Source organism: Stegostoma tigrinum, chromosome 35 (genome assembly GCF_030684315.1).
Source record: "Stegostoma tigrinum isolate sSteTig4 chromosome 35, sSteTig4.hap1, whole genome shotgun sequence".
Classification (NCBI taxonomy): Eukaryota; Metazoa; Chordata; class Chondrichthyes; order Orectolobiformes; family Stegostomatidae; genus Stegostoma; species Stegostoma tigrinum.
The window spans coordinates 22,773,992-22,791,153 of NC_081388.1; the positions used below are offsets into that span (position 1 = coordinate 22,773,992).

General features: G+C 45.8%; 1 protein-coding gene across 8 annotated transcripts in view; it reads left to right on the top strand.

The window, feature by feature from the left end:
- Positions 1-17,162, top strand: part of LOC125447422 (non-receptor tyrosine-protein kinase TYK2) — a 95,358-nt gene that overhangs the window by 48,146 nt on the left and 30,050 nt on the right. For all 8 annotated transcript variants that reach the window (XM_059639816.1, XM_059639814.1, XM_059639810.1 and 5 more), the window contains 6 exons: positions 274-655; positions 1,403-1,585; positions 4,612-4,769; positions 7,962-8,085; positions 11,237-11,441; positions 13,447-13,565. In XM_059639816.1, coding sequence (XP_059495799.1) covers positions 274-655; positions 1,403-1,585; positions 4,612-4,769; positions 7,962-8,085; positions 11,237-11,441; positions 13,447-13,565 — 1,171 coding nt within the window. The remainder of the gene's footprint in view (positions 1-273; positions 656-1,402; positions 1,586-4,611; positions 4,770-7,961; positions 8,086-11,236; positions 11,442-13,446; positions 13,566-17,162) is intronic.

Here is a 17,162-nt window from a genome sequence, read left to right on the forward strand (position 1 = left end):
TGTTTGCACATGTTCTTTTCATGAGTTTGCATTCCTTCTTCGTTTCTGCTTCTGCTCCCTCCCTGCACAGGTGAGGCAACACGGGAGAGAAATAACAAGAAATTTTAAGACATCTGCCAGGTCAGGCTTGCCAGTTTGTGGAAGCCAGCTGCAGGATGCAGCACCTGTAGTAGTTGTGAGGATTTGGTGGTAAAGCTCTTACTTGTTTATCATCATTTTAAATCTCCCATGAGATGTTGACATTCATCATTCCTCTCTCCTTCTCTTTGCCAGTTTTAAGGGGTGCATCCCAAAGACATTCCGTGCTAAAATAGAGAGGTGTAATGCCCTGACCAAGATCCGGCTGAAACGTGGCTTCCGAAAGTTTGTAAGGAGCTTCCACCTGCCTGTGGTTGGTTCAGGGAAGGTGATCCAGCATGACATTATATTCAAATACCTGTCTACTTTGGAGAACCTTTGCACCAACTTTGGAGGCGAGGTCTTTCATGTTTCATATCTGGAAGTGCTTCCGGAAAGTAGTAGGACCCCCTACATAAACAATCGGAATTACCTGCAGACCACAGAGGATATCGTCTGCCCCACACTACCTATCCAGGAATATGAAGTGCTCGTGACTGGGACAGAGGGAATTCAGTGGAGAATATTTAAGAAGGAGGTGATCATGGATATTGTATTTGAGCACTTCATCCTCTTCCGCCTGTCTGTCTGTGTCTCTCTCCTTCCCTCTGTCTGTCTGTCTGTCTGTCTGTCTCTCTCTCTCTCTCTCTCTCTTTCTTTCTTTCTCTCTCACTCACGCACTCTATATCTCTTGCTCTCTGTGTGCATTGCTCTTGCTCTTTCTCTTCCCCTCTGTCTCATCTACCCCTCTCTCTGCTGTCTTTGCCCCCCCCTTCTCCTCTGTCCTGTTTCCCTCCCTCTCTGATCTTCCCTCTCCTCTCTCGCGTCTTACCCTCCTTCTCCCCTCTCCTGTCTTTCCCCCTCCCCCCAGTTCTCCCCTCTCCCATTCTCTCCTCCTGCAGAACTCCAGACAACCTGAAATCCGATGACTTGTCTGTCTCTTCGACCTGCACTGTACAGACTCTCGGACAATGGGGCTTTGGTGTCCAAGCAGTGGAATAGATCTGCCTTTATCTTGTATTCAGATAGCACCTATAAGAGGTTTCCCCATTGCCCTTGGTAGATTCCTCCAACCTCATTTGTTGACTTGTGTAGTCGCGTGTATGAGGACTGTTGGGGATGAATGGTGTGACATTGCCGTGATTTTCTGTTCCCTCTCCTGTGGATGTTATGCTGTCCTTTGATCCTCTGATATTTCAGCCTTTCTGATGAGAACGTCCAAGTTCAGACAAAACAACTCAAGAATTGTTGAGTAATAATTGTGATGGTCTTTTATTTTAAATAGCCTGTATCCCTCAAAAAGACAGGCTGGAAGAGCAAACCAGCAGACAATGGCAGCAGCAAATCCACTGAAACAGTTGAGTTCACTGAGAAGCTATGGTCGCACTTTTGTGATTTCAAGGAGATTACACACATCGTCATCTCTGACTGCAGGGTCAGTGTTCACAGACAGGATAACAAATGTCTGGTGAGTAACCTTCTCTACTCCCTGTTCCTCCTCCTCCTTGCCGCTGTCCATTTGCATGCGTTGGTCACCCTCTGGGTCCTCGGCTTGGAGCCCTGAGGCACGTCTGAGGCTTTATGGAGTGAGCTCAGCCTTGCCCTCACGTTACACACGCACAGTGCTTGCTGGCATCACTGGATTGCCATGATATCTGGGAACTTTCCCTGATCCTCAGACTTCCGCATTAAAATGATTGACTATATTGTCAACTTGTGGAATGAAAACTTGCTGTGATTTCCCATTCCCTCTCCTGTGGGTGTTATGTTGTCCTTTGATCCTCTGATCAAACTTGTTGGTCTCCTTGGCTTAACACATCAAATCTGTTCTTCTGTCTTGATTACTACCACTCGATGACAAGGGTGACAGTGATTGCTGGTTTGTGGGGTCTGTTGGATCTGTCTGATTCTGTGCTTCCCAGATTGGAGAGTGGGAGAGTGTCAAGGAGGGAGACAACGCTGAGACTGGTTGGGAAGGAAGCACTTGAGTGAGGTTCCTTGACCTTGTTATTTGAAACAAAAGGAAAAGAATGAAAAAGCAATGTTTATTCCCCTGTTTGAAAAAATTCCCATTCATTCTGAAACAAAAGCTGTTGTTGATAAAAAGTTTACTGTTGTGAAGATTTCGAAGTAGACATGAGGCTGTGAAGCTAAGCCCTGTAGGGTTTGTTTGAAATCAGTGCCTCACTTTGTTTTACAAACTGGAGCCGGTGTCAGTTCACACTGTGATTGGATATGTTGTGGATAAATGATCACAGGGCAACAGGAGCCCCATTTCAGTCAATCACAGAAGGAATGTGGGAAGGAGAGATGAACCAGTTTTTATTGTTTTAATTTATTTGCCTGAATTTGTGCTCCTTTAGAACCACAATCACAAATTTCTGTTCACAACAAAGCTTTCTGACTGTGCAGTATTTTTGTGCTGCCTCTGTTTGTTGGCCTCAAGATCACTGCTGATGCAAAAACCATTTTGTCCAATTAGACTTGTCCTTGCACAATATGAAGCCTTCAGTTTTCCCCTTTCAACATCAAGCTTTTTTTAAACAAGTGAGAATGTACCTGAGGAATACACGCAACAAATAAAGATGACAGTCTGAAGGTTGCAAGCTCAGTCCTGTACTGTCTTGGGTTGGTCTCTCTCACTGGGGCTTGTCAGGATTTTGAGGTAGTCTAAAATTATCCTGAGGTGGGGAAAGATCAACCCTAGTTCCTATTTTTTGATTCCAGCTGGTGGCTTCCTAGGAAGTATACGTAGAAACCAAGCTGAGATGTGGCTGCGACTTCACAGCAGAGCAGCAGGTGTGCAGAAAATCAAATCCAATCAGTCCATGCTTTAGAGTGTGAGAAAAACCATTAGAAATTAGAGCTTATGATTGCATTTCTCCGATTGGAGCATCCCTGGTTTTCTTTGCTGTTGGTGAGAGTGCCATGAGCCTAAGTTCCAGAACTGCCTTAAAATATGCTAACGTCTCTCTGCTTTTTGTCCCTCCATGGAAACCTTTACCAAGTGTTTGGCCATCAGACTTCATGTGTCTTTGTGGGAAGATGCCAGATTTGTTTCATAATGCTCTTATAGAGCATCTTGAGATGGTCTTCTCCAATAAAGGGGCTAGATAAATGCTATTTGTTATAGTTTAGCTGTTTTATTACTGTTCTTTCTCTAGCTAACTTGGTAAGCTCGATAAACAAAAACATTAAGGATATTTGAACATAGGAATAAGAGTTGGCCATTCAGCCCCTTGAGCCTGTTCCATCATTCAAGGAGGTCATGGCTGATCTGTTTGATTCACTCTACCTGCCTATTCATGAATACCTTTGTTTGACAAAAACATCTGTGTTAGATCCATTTTTGGAAGAGAGTTCCAAACATCGAAAATAAGCTGGATTGCTGGAACATTTTTCCCTGGAGCATAGGGGTTTGATGGGTGACCTGACAGAAGTTTATAAAATCCTGAGGGACATCAATGACAAGGGTCTTTTCTCAGGGTGGGGGAATTCAAAACTAGGGTGCATATTTTTAAGGTGAGAGGAGAAAGTTTTTCTAGAGGACATGAAAGGTAACTTTTCCAGTGGTTTGCGTGTGGAATATACTTCCATGGATGCAGGTACAGTTACAACATTTAAACGATATTTGGATAAGTCCATAGACGAGGTTTGAAGGGATAGGCAAGTGGGACCAGGTTAGTTTAGGACTGTGGTCAGTGTGAATGAGTTGGGCCAAAGAGTCTGTTTCCATGGTGTATAACCCCGGCTCTGTCTCCCATCCTTGATGTGTACAAGTGTTTCCTAACATCTCTCCTGAACAGTCTGGCCTTAATTCTCAGACTGTGCCTCCTAGTTCCAGAATCCCAAACCAGTGTGAATAGTTTATTTTATCTGCCCTGCCTTTTCTTGGTAGTATCTGGAAGATTTTGTTCCGATCACCCCTTAAACCTCTAAATTCTCGAAAACTGACCTAATTTGTACAATCTCTTCTCATAACTTAATCCCTGGTCAAAGTTCATGATTCCTTCAAGCACCTTTCCATTGTGTCCTTTTGAAAATTAGATATTTGCAAAATCTCAACATGGAGAAATCAAATCTATCATCAGATGTGATGGAGTCTGAATCAAGTTTTCAGATGTAACTGTGTGGGAAATCTGTTACCAACATGTTTTCAAGGGACCCCAGTCGATACTGGTATGGCTGTGGGAGTCCCTTACAAATGCTGATACTGGAGATCTTGGTCACCAATTTCCAGAAGATACCTACCTGCTTCAAGGCCAGCAGAAATACCATTTCAGGATATATTGCATGTTCGCAAGCTGGAAAATCTCGTTGGTAATAGAACTAAAACTGAGAATAAGACTGGAAGAACAGAACAGAATTGCTGGGGTGGTGAACTGAAAGGTTGACGTCAGGACAAATTTGAAACCTTCGTGGGCTGTATTCAGCTGTCCAAAGTTCAGACACAATGTGCACCAAAGCTAACTGTTTTCTTGTTTTAATTTGAAGGACCTTGTACTGCCCTCACACAAACAAGCACTGTCCTTTTCAGCGCTGATCGATGGCTACTCTCGCTTAACCACTGACTCTCACCACTATCTGTGTCATGAGGTTGCTTCTCCGCGGGTTGTGCTGAGCATCACCAGTGGCATCCATGGACCAATGCAGTAAGTTCCACCTAGATCGATTTTGCCCTGCTCAGTTCTTTTTATTTCTATGTATTTGTTGGTGTTGGATAACATAAAGCTTTTGATACGCTACACAGTAAAGCAGCCTCCACACTGTCTCTTTGAGAGACTCCAAGGGTACGGACAACATGGGGTTATATACAGGGTTAAATTTCCTTTTCAATTGTCCCCGTCAAACGGTGTTAGTTACAGAATAGACCTCGCTTTGTCCCTTTCCTGTCAAACACTTCCAAGGCACGTACGCTATAAAGCTCCATCTACTTTGTCCTAAAAATATACCTTGGAATTAACCACAGAAGAGCATCCCTGCTGCACCACTGTCGTTTTTAATTGATCAGGATAGATGATTTTGCAGAATCCTTTGAAGTGATTTTTCGGGATGTGGACAGTGCCCTCATGAGATACAGTTTTTGTTTGACTGTCCACTGATAGCACTGGTGCTAACCCGTCTATTACCAGGGTTACTGCCCTGCTGGTTTGTGAACTCCAGTACATTGAGATGAATAACCAATGTGAATCAGTACTCACAGAAACACAGAGACTTGGTAAGCTTTGGTGATTCCCATCAACCACTCCTTCTGGATTTGACCAAAACCTGAAGTGAAATGGTGGGTTTCTCATCTCAGCATCTCCAAGACCCAGCCCCTTAGTCCACTGTACCACCTACTCTAAACACAACCCTATAACACCACCTCTTGTAACTCGTGTTCCAGTTACTCCCTAACCTTATTTATAACCCACATCAGTATTAGTCGAAGAAATTCAAGGCTAGAGGTTGCCAGTGTCAATCATATCCCAAATCCACTGTACTCTGTCTTCAGTTTGTAAATGCCAGTCAAGATTCAAGGAGTAGGAAAAACAAATTCCATCAACTTTAGACCTAATGTTTGTTCTGGAGAGAATTACCTTCTCTCTTTGCAGAAAGTTATGGCCACCATGTCAATGACACAGACTCTAAGAAATAAGATGAAAAGGAGTAGTAATCTCTGGTCTACTCTGGTGTGCATAACTACATGTACTGCTTGTTAGAAAGCAGTGTTTACATTGGATAACACAGTGTGGAGCTGGAGGAACACAGCAGGCCAGGCAGCATTAGAGATAACACAGTGTGGAGCTGGAGGAACACAGCAGGCCAGGCAGCATCAGAGATAACACAGTGTGGAGCTGGAAGAACACAGCAGGCCAGGCAGCATTAGAGATAACACAGTGTGGAGCTGGAAGAACACAGCAGGCCAGGCAGCATTAGAGATAACACAGTGTGGAGCTGGAGGAACACAGCAGGCCAGGCAGCATCAGAGATAACACAGTGTGGAGCTGGAGGAACACAGCAGGCCAGGCAGCATCAGAGATAACACAGTGTGGAGCTGGAAGAACACAGCAGGCCAGGCAGCATTAGAGATAACACAGTGTGGAGCTGGAAGAACACAGCAGGCCAGGCAGCATTAGAGATAACACAGTGTGGAGCTGGAAGAACACAGCAGGCCAGGCAGCATCAGAGATAACACAGTGTGGAGCTGGAGGAACACAGCAGGCCAGGCAGCATCAGAGATAACACAGTGTGGAGCTGGAAGAACACAGCAGGCCAGGCAGCATTAGAGATAACACAGTGTGGAGCTGGAAGAACACAGCAGGCCAGGCAGCATTAGAGATAACACAGTGTGGAGCTGGAAGAACACAGCAGGCCAGGCAGCATCAGAGATAACACAGTGTGGAGCTGGAGGAACACAGCAGGCCAGGCAGCATTAGAGATAACACAGTGTGGAGCTGGAAGAACACAGCAGGCCAGGCAGCATTAGAGATAACACAGTGTGGAGCTGGAGGAACACAGCAGGCCAGGCAGCATTAGAGATAACACAGTGTGGAGCTGGAGGAACACAGCAGGCCAGGCAGCATTAGAGATAACACAGTGTGGAGCTGGAGGAACACAGCAGGCCAGGCAGCATTAGAGATAACACAGTGTGGAGCTGGAGGAACACAGCAGGCCAGGCAGCATTAGAGATAACACAGTGTGGAGCTGGAGGAACACAGCAGGCCAGGCAGCATTAGAGATAACACAGTGTGGAGCTGGAGGAACACAGCAGGCCAGGCAGCATTAGAGATAACACAGTGTGGAGCTGGAGGAACACAGCAGGCCAGGCAGCATTAGAGATAACACAGTGTGGAGCTGGAGGAACACAGCAGGCCAGGCAGCATTAGAGATAACACAGTGTGGAGCTGGAGGAACACAGCAGGCCAGGCAGCATTAGAGATAACACAGTGTGGAGCTGGAGGAACACAGCAGGCCAGGCAGCATTAGAGATAACACAGTGTGGAGCTGGAGGAACACAGCAGGCCAGGCAGCATTAGAGATAACACAGTGTGGAGCTGGAGGAACACAGCAGGCCAGGCAGCATTAGAGATAACACAGTGTGGAGCTGGAGGAACACAGCAGGCCAGGCAGCATTAGAGATAACACAGTGTGGAGCTGGAGGAACACAGCAGGCCAGGCAGCATTAGAGATAACACAGTGTGGAGCTGGAGGAACACAGCAGGCCAGGCAGCATTAGAGATAACACAGTGTGGAGCTGGAGGAACACAGCAGGCCAGGCAGCATTAGAGATAACACAGTGTGGAGCTGGAGGAACACAGCAGGCCAGGCAGCACCAGAGGAGCAGGAAAGCTGACGTTTTAGGTTGGGACCCTTTGGTTTTCTCCCATTTTTCGTTTCCGTCATATCCTTGGTAAGGATACAGTGTGATCAGGCATTGGGTGCCATTGTGTGATTGGTTAAGTTGTAATACATGGTGTGATATTGTACAATGTACCGCAGAATGTTACACAGGTGAATCTCCATAGTCACTCCACATGCATCAAAAGGTATTTGTCTGTGGACAACCACACGGCAAAGTCAAACACTCACTCTGCCTCAACGTTGGCAGGCAGGAACGTCCCATCAGGGTCACTGGATAACCATCCAAACTGATTTTCCTTCTCCCTCTCAGCCATCACAGTGTCTACTCAGTCAGTTCACAGGAGGATCCCTGCATCATTGCAAGGCCCTCCACTGAGGCAGAGTGAGGTTTTAACATTGCGAACAACAGGCAATCTGTTTATAGTTTAATTCCTTGATGAGAGATGTAAAGGAATAACAGTGGGGAGATATTGAACCTTTCCTTCATGGTTTCACCACAGACCGCACTATGTTACGACTAAGCTCCGACGAGAGGAGAACAAGGAGGGACTGTATGTGCTGCGATGGAGTGCTTTAGATTTCAATAAGATTATCATGACGGTTGTCAGTAAGGAAAAGCCTGAGGTATGTAAGCACTTTGTGCAGGTCCTGTTTATAAACTAGAGCATAATGAGGTGTTGGCAATCGTAGCAACATGACAGTGTGGAGTTTAAATGTTGGAAGCGTGTCTTTTCCCCAGTATACTGTTTTTGGGTGTAATCATACCTGGGTTCATTGTGACTGACTGACTGACTGGCAGGAGGGCAAGCAATCCTTGTGGTGGGAGGAGCATGGGGTATTGTGACTTATCTCCTCACGTGTTGTCCAGTTGGGGAAACAATAGGCACGACGGGTCACAGAGTAGCAAGTCTGGGAAGGTGAGGATAGCAACCAATAACAACCCCCCTGCTGCTTCATCAGGCTGCTCAGGCTGTGGATATCAAACAGTGACCACCTTGAGCTCCTTGTTAGACAGGGGATTTCAGGATTACCAGAGTTGGGTGGGAGTATGATACAAGTAAGATTGGTCAACAACTGCCATGTTCTCTCATTTGCTCAAGATATGAGGATAATGGTTCCCGCCTGTCCACATGTGATAGATACAGGATCCCACACAGTTTACCCCATGAGGTAACAAGGTGTGGAGCTGGATGAACACAGCAGGCCAAGCAGCACCAGAGGAGCTGGAAAGCTGACGTTTCAGGCCTAGACCGTTCCTCGGGCCTGAAGCATCAGCTTTCCTGCTCCTCTGATGCTGTTTGGCCTGCTGTGTTCATCCAGCTCCACACCTTGTTATCTCGGATTCTCCAGTATCTTTACCCCATCCTAATTTCTTGTCCACATCAAGAGTACACACTGCTTTAAGTGCATGTGATTCCAACTACAGGCTAAAATAATAAATTCATTTAGCTTTATGCCAGTCCTTATTAAAAAGGGCTTTGTTCTCCAAAGGAAATGTCCCCATAATGGTGTAATCACATAATAATGTGGCAGCGCAGTGTTGAAGGCAGCACAGCTGTAGAGTGCTTATTAAACAGTAATGCTAGATGGTGGGAGCAGGGCCAGAAAGCATTAATGGTTTTGCTTTTAAACATTAATGTGAATGGGGCTTCTTCCAAATTGTTCCATGAAGCTTTTCTTCTACAGTAAAATCACAGCATTAATGGAGACTGGGATTGGAAGGCAGGATGTTAAAAGGCCAAAGGTTTCCCTCAGTTGCATTAAGAGTTTAAATCTTTTTACCTCTTACCTTGAACCTATGCCCTCGAGCTTTGGACTCCCCCACCCCAGGGATAAGAGCTGGTCTGTTTATCCAATCCATGCCAGTTAGCAGAAAAGGCTAACACGAGGGGTCATAGTTTTAAGCTGGTTGGAGGAAAGTATAGAGGGGATGTCAGAGGCGGGTTCTTTACACAGAGAGTTGTGAGAGCGTGGAATGCGTTGCCAGCAGCAGTTGTGGAAGCAAGGTCATTGGGGACATTTAAGAGACTGTTGGACATGCATATGGTCACAGAAATTTGAGGGTGCATACATGAGGATCAATGGTCGGCACAACATCGTGGGCCGAAGGGCCTGTAATGTTGTATGTTCTATGTTCTAAATGTTATTCTAAAAAAGTACAATATCAGTTGGCCTCATTTTAATGTTTTGCAGTGCGCCCCTTCACCCACCACCACCACCCCCCCCCCCCCCCCCCCCCCCCCCCCCCCCCCCGCCCACCCCCACCCATCCCGAGAAGCTGTGTTTCTCAGTTGCTTATATTTGGAAATGTCAGAAACCTCAAAAAGCATGAAAATCTGAATGTCATTTAGCAGTAAGGAGTTTGTCACATTAACAGGCGAACAGGAAGAATTGCTTTCTAATAAAAACATGATCTCCTGGAAATGGTTGTGGTGTGAGAAGCAGTGTTAATGTTTCAGGTTGAAGATCCAGAAGAGTTGATATTGTGTTAGTACAGATCTCAGGCCTGCTGGGGGCCATCAGTGAACCAGTAATTTTGGTTAAATTTGTATAATTGTCTTGCATGCTTTATAATGAAATGATTGAGAGGAGCTCATTTATCAGGTAATAAAGATTTTGGATAATATCATAGGGTTATTTTTCATTTGGGTAAATGATTAGAGCACGATAGGATCAGGCTGCACAATGCAGGCTTTTGCAAGCACAGTAAATAACGTCATGCCTTCGATGCCTTTGGGCTCTTTGTTTATTTTCAGTGTTTTTGGTTTACAATGTTTGAGGTGTGTGAAAGAGGATGGATTTGCATTCCATTACCATGCTGGGAGGAGCATATGTTAAATGAAAATCTCCAAACTCACGCTGAGAAAAGCTATGCATTTTTGAGCTTGGAAGTGTTCTTACAGGTGTCCATTGCAGATCAGTGATTGGTGCTGTGTGGGAATGCTCCATGCCTGCTCGTGGCATTGCTGACATTGTGAATAAATATTGCCTTTCCTTTCTGGTGGTGTTGACTGAGCAATGTCTGTCGGAACTTTAAGTGGTGCCTTTTGGATTGTTCGTGAACAGCAGCACACTGAGCTCCCCAAGAATATAACTTGCTCTCAGTTAGCACACAGTGCCTGTTGCTAGACTCACACCCAGAGGAGCCTGTCACACTTGCTGGTTATCTCCCTGCAAAACATAGCTGAACCTGCAAGGTCGCTTTAGCACTCCCTGTGCTCCAAGACTTGGCTCAGATTAACTTGTTCTTATCCACGAGTAGCACTTCATTTAGCAGTGATAAACCAGTTGTGTAAATAATTTGGTTAATAATTATTCTGTTCAGTTGAGATGATATTGAACTGAGGCCTGAGTGGGCCAGTAATCTGTGATGGTCACTTGAATTCCCACGAAAATAAAAGTGCAAAATAAGATGAGTGTAATTTTCAATGATATTGACCCCACATTTTATTAGCTATTTCTGTTCCCTCAAGCACCAGCCCAAGCCATGACTTTGTTTTCCCTGTTGTAGGAGTGTGAGCCTTGCTGCCCATTGGTTACGGTAATGGCTGAATATAACCTTAGCTCTCGCTTTCCACACCGGTCCCACATCCCTTCATTGCTGTACTATCCTAATATCACTTGTGAATCTGTCCTGCTTAGAGAATAGTTTGCCAGACTGTAGCAGCTCAGAGGAGGGGAATACCAGTTTCCTTTTTAAAAGGAAACAGATGTTTTACAGTACTAAATGCAACTTTTGTTGAACACTGACCCTCTTGTTATGTTTTACTTTCAGTTTGAATTATTGAAAGGTTCTGGGAGTTTTCAGGACATGAAGCAGTTTCAGATTGAGAGGAAGGCCCCAGGCGCGTATGTGCTGCAGGGCTGGGAGCGGTCATTTCCCAGTGTGAAAGAGCTCCTCGAGAGCCTCAAGGGCTGCATGCTGAAATCGGGGAACGAGAGCTACATGGTCAAAAAGTGTTGTCCGCCTCTTCCACATGGTAAAGAGCTTTGCCAGACATGGCGAGATGATTTGGCAATGTTTTTATACTTTTCCTTCCTGTGGCATGTTTAACGTCCCTAGCTGGGAGGGCACTGCCAGAGCTGATGTGTTATTGCAGTTACAGTGACTCTCCTGCATTCCCTTTTTGATCAGCTGCAAGAGATGGACATTGCACAGTCTTCCAAAGCCATGTCTGTCATTTCCTTCATGTCACACCTCTTCAATGACCACTTCTAGCTCAGGGCTGCTTGGGTCACTAACTCCTCCCTTCTTCCCCTGTCAGGAAGTTCCTTTCTGTTCCCTTTAGATTGCACCCGGCATGGTTAACACACGCCTTTGCTTGTATTCACATCAGCTCAGCGCACACACAGAGCCTCAGTGGATAAACGCAAATTCTCCATTCCATCTTGCATTCCCTCCAGTTTCAAACACTGTCACACAATCCCAACTCCCCGACAGGTTACAGACACTGTCACCCAGTCCCAACTCCCCGACAGGTTAGACACTGTCACCCAGTCCCAACTCCCCGACAGGTTACAGACACTGTCACACAGTCCCAACTCCCCGACAGGTTACAGACACTGTCACACAGTCCCAACTCCCCGACAGGTTACAGACACTGTCACACAGTCCCAACTCTCCGATGGCTTACAGACACTGTCACACAGTCCCAACTCCCCATCAGGTTACAGACGCTCTCTCCTTCTCCCAACTCCCCGACAGGTTACAGACGCTGTCTCCTTCTCCCAACTCCCCGACAGGTTACATACGCTGTCTCCTTCTCCCAACTCCCCGTCAGGGTACAGACGCTGTCTCACTCTTCCCAACTCCCCGACAGGTTACAGACACTGTCACACAGTCCCAACTCCCCATCAGGGTACAGACGCTGTCTCACTCTTCCCAACTCCCCGACAGGTTACAGACACTGTCACACAGTCCCAACTCCCCATCAGGGTACAGACGCTGTCTCACTCTCCCAACTCCCCGTCCGGTTACAGACGCTGTCTCACTCTTCCCAACGCCCCATCAGGGTACAGACGCTGTCTTACTCTTCCCAACTCCCCGTCTGGTTACAGAAGCTGTCTCACTCTTCCCAACTCCCCGACAGGTTACAGACGCTGTCTCACTCTTCCCAGCTCCCTGACAGGTTACAGACGCTGTCTCTCACTCCCAACTCCCCGACAGGTTACAGACGCTGTCTCACTCTTCCCAGCTCCCTGACAGGTTACAGACGCTGTCTCTCACTCCCAACTCCCCGACAGGTTACAGACACTGTCACACAGTCCCAACTCCCCATCAGGTTACAGACGCTGTCTCCTTCTCCCAACTCCCCGTCAGGGTACAGACGCTGTCTCACTCTTCCCAACTCCCCGTCAGGTTACAGACGCTGTCTCACTCTTCCCAACTCCCCGTCAGGGTACAGACGCTGTCTCACTCTTCCCAACTCCCCGTCAGGGTACAGACGCTGTCTCACTCTTCCCAACTCCCCGACAGGTTACAGACACTGTCACACAGTCCCAACTCCCCGACAGGTTACAGACACTGTCACAGTCCCAACTCCCTGTCAGGTTACAGATGCTGTCTCTCTCTTCCCAACTCCCCGACAGATTACAGACGCTGTCTCACTGTCTCACTCTTCCTAACTCCCTGACAGGTTACAGATACTGTCTCACTCTCCCAACTCCCCGTCCGGTTACAGATGCTGTCACACTCTCCCAACTCCCCGTCCGGGTACAGACGCTGTCTCACTCTTCCCAGCTCCCCGACAGGTTACAGACGCTGTCTCTCACTCCCAACTCCCCGACAGGTTACAGATGCTGTCTCTCACTCCCAACTCCCCGACAGGTTACAGACGCTGTCTCCTTCTCCCAACTCCCCGACAGGTTACAGATGCTGTCACATACATGGCTGTCCCTGCGCCCCTGAACTCCCCTGTTGGATTAAAAATTGTAAAAACAATGTTGTAGTTTTCTTGACAATCTGTGATCTGCTTTGACTCTCAGAATTCTCCAATTTACTCATAACGAAGAATGTGAAAGATAGTGATGTGCGTCCACTCACTGCTCAGTTAAATCTGAGCCAGCTCAGCTTCCATCAGATAAGGAAGGAGGAGATCATTCAGGTGAGTTTGTTACGATGCAGTATATTATCCAAATATCTTTGCTTTGCCCCTTATCTCCTCTGAATCTAAGCTATTGTGACCAGCCTGGCTGGATGTGGGAAATTGTCTCCATGATTTATGAAGACTGGGTCTCTTGTGCATCGCAGACTTGTAAGAGGACAGGCGGGACCCACATAGCATTGACCGCAAAAGTAGCAAATGACTGGTGGTTGCTGAAGACCGTTCAACCCTCTTGATCTGACCACATTGCCCCTAACTCTTCCCAGTGCAATTCTTTCACCCATGCTAGGGGGTTTATTCACTGCAAACAGGAGATGCCTGGCCTGGCTCCAGTGTAATCTTCGTATTATTGTAGGGCAGGCTAACTTTGACTCTGCATTTACAGTCACTTAAGATATAAGTTCTAGAGAAGGCTCACTGGATCTGAGACATTAACTCTGCTTTCTGTCCACAAATGTTGCCAGATCTCCTGAGATTTTCTATCTATTTGTGTTTTCCTTATTTATATCTTGAGCTCTGCTCAGATGCTTCATTTAGAAATTGAAAAGCCTGTCTGTCCTGTTTTTCCTTCTCACATATAGCTCTGTGAGACAGAAGTATAGACCATAAGACATAGGAGTGGAAGTAAGGCCATTTGGTCCATCAAGTCTACTCCGCCATTTAATCATGGCTGATGGGCATTTCAACTCCACTTCCCTGCACTCTCCCCGTAGCCATTAATTCCTTGCGAGATGAAGAATTTATCGACCTCTACCTTGAAGTCATTTAATATCCCGGCCTCCACTGTGCTCCGTGGCAACGAATTCCACAGGCGCACCACTCTCTGGCTGAAGAAATGTCTCCTCATTTCGTTTCTAAATTTACCCCCTCTAATTCTAAGGCTGTGCCCACGGGTCCTCGTCTCCCCACCTAACGTAAACAACTTCCCAGTGTCCACCCTCTCTAAGTGATAGTGGGTCATGTCTTTTTGTGGTTATGAACATCAACTAGCCACAAAAAGACATGACCCACTATCACTAGTGTCCTTACACAAAGATGAGGAAGGACACCACTTTGATTGGGACAACACATCCATCCTAGGACAAGCCAAACAGAGACACGCACGAGAATTCCTAGAAGCATGGCATTCCAACCGGAACTCCATCAACAAACACATTGATTTGGAGCCAATCTACCATCCCCTGAGAAAAAGAACAGGAAATGACATCACCAACCCAAGGAAACCTAACCAGATAAATAGAAAGCGGGACATAACACCAGCGCTTCGTCGGAGGCTCACTGATGATGTTACCTAGAATGGTGACGAGACGTTTGAAAACTAACCTTCCAGCTCAGCGAGCAAGCTTTCATCCAGAACCTCAACCTGAGCTAAAAATCTTCTCAAAACTCAATTCTGCTTTATGAATTTTCTCACAGTTTATAAAATAGTCCATGCCTGAATTCTTTTTTCCAAAGGGCAAGACCTCGCATTTGTTCATGTTGAATTTCATCAGCCATTTCTTGGACCACTCTCTGAAACTGTCTAAATCTTTCTGCAGCATCCCCACCTCCTCAGTACTACCTCCCTGTCCACCTAACTTCGTATCATCGACAAACTTTGCCAGAAAGCCTCCAGTCCCTTCATCCAGATCAATAATATATAAAGTGAACAGCTGCAGCCCCAGCACTGAACCCTGCGGGACACCACTTGTCACCGGTTGCCATTATCCCAACTCTGTGCCTTCTGTCAGACAGCCGATCCTCAATCCATGCCAGTAGCTCACCTAGAACACCGTAGGCCCTCACCTTACTCAGCAGCCTCCCGTGAGGGACCTTATCAAAGACCTTTTGGAAGTCTAGATAGATAACATCCACTTGGTTTCCCTGGTCTAACCTACTTGTTACCTCTTCACAAACTCTAACAGGTTTGTCAGGCACGACCTCCCCTTACTAAATCCATGCTGACTTGTTCTAATCAAACCCTGCACTTCTAGGAATTTAGAAATCTCATCCTTAACGATGGATTCTAGAATTTTACCAACATCCAAGGTTAGGTTAATCGGCCTATAATTTTCCATCTTTTGTGTTGATCCTTTCTGAAACCAGGGGTTACAACAGCGATTTTCCAATCATCTGGGACCTTCACAGACTCCAGTGACTTTTGAAAGATCATGACCAAAGCCTCCGCTATTTCCTCAGCCACCTCCCTCAGAACTCTAGGATGTAGCCCATCTGGGCCAGGAGATTTATCAATTTTTAGACCCTTTAGCGTTTCTAGCACTTTCTCTTTTGTAATGTCTACCGTATTCAACTCCGCCCCCTGGCTCTCCCGAATTGTTGGCATACTACTCATGTCTCCCACTGTGAAGACTGACACAAAGTACTTGTTAAGTTCTTCAGCTATTTCCTTATCTCCCATCACTAGCCTTCCAACATCAATTTGGAGCGGCCCAATGTCTACTTTTGCCTCTTGTTTGTTTCTTAAGTATTTAAAGAAGCTTTTACTATCATTTCTAATATTACTAGCTCGCCTACCTTCATATTTGATCCTCTCCTTCCTTATTTCTCTCTTTGTTATCCGCTGTTTGTTTTTGTAGCCTTCCCAATCTTCTGATTTCCCAGTACCCTTGGCCACTTCATAGGCTGTCTCTTTTTCTTTGACACATCTTCTGACTTCGTTTGTCAGCCGTGGCTGTCTGAATTGCTGCTGTTGAATTCTTGCTGTGCCGAGCTAGCCAGCCTCTCACCACTGACCACAAGGTCATGTTGTCCATATGTCAGCCAGAGTGTGGAATATCAGCAGGCGGTTTGACTGCAGCTGGCATCACAGTTGAACTCAATCCTGTCCTCTCGTAATATACTATCAGAATGAATGGGTATTGTATTCTTGGTGTGCTCCTGTTCCCTAATCTGTCAGATCTCAAGCTTGTTTTATTCTTCCTTTATGGTTGACACTAATACAGTTATGAGATTTGTACTGGCTTTCCTCATTGTTTTCCATTTTAATTTTATTGTACACTTTTTAAAATTGTTCATAGAATGTAGACATTGCTGACTAGATCAATTATTTGTTGCTCATCCCCCTAATGGCTACTGTTCCGATCCCAGACTGAAATCCGACTCGATAGATTTTTAATTTAGTAAGGTAGCCTTTCTCTAAACCAGTAGACAATTCTGCAGATTTTGGCTTTAAGAATTAAACTGAAGCTTACTATGCAAAAGAAATGTACATAAAATTGAATTAATCAAACTAGTTACTAAAAACCCATTGAAAGATTTCAAAACACATGATAAAATACAATATTCCATCTATCCAAACAGCATCCCTTTACAGTACTGGAAAAGAGAATTCTCTCCTATGTCACAACTATTAGTTGACTTAACTTTACAGTTCCAGGACTTGAGAGTTTGATTGCTTCTTCCTCAAATATTCACACAATTGAGCTTAGACTTTCTCAGCTCCATAATAACCCCATTCAGGATTCTAACCAAATGTTTCTGGTCTGAAGCTTTCAAAAGTAGACACTTTACACCGAGGGAACCAGTTTTCTAATTGTTCAAAACTTCTCCTTTCTTTAGGAGAAGCTGTTGTACACACCAAAATGTTACACAATGTCT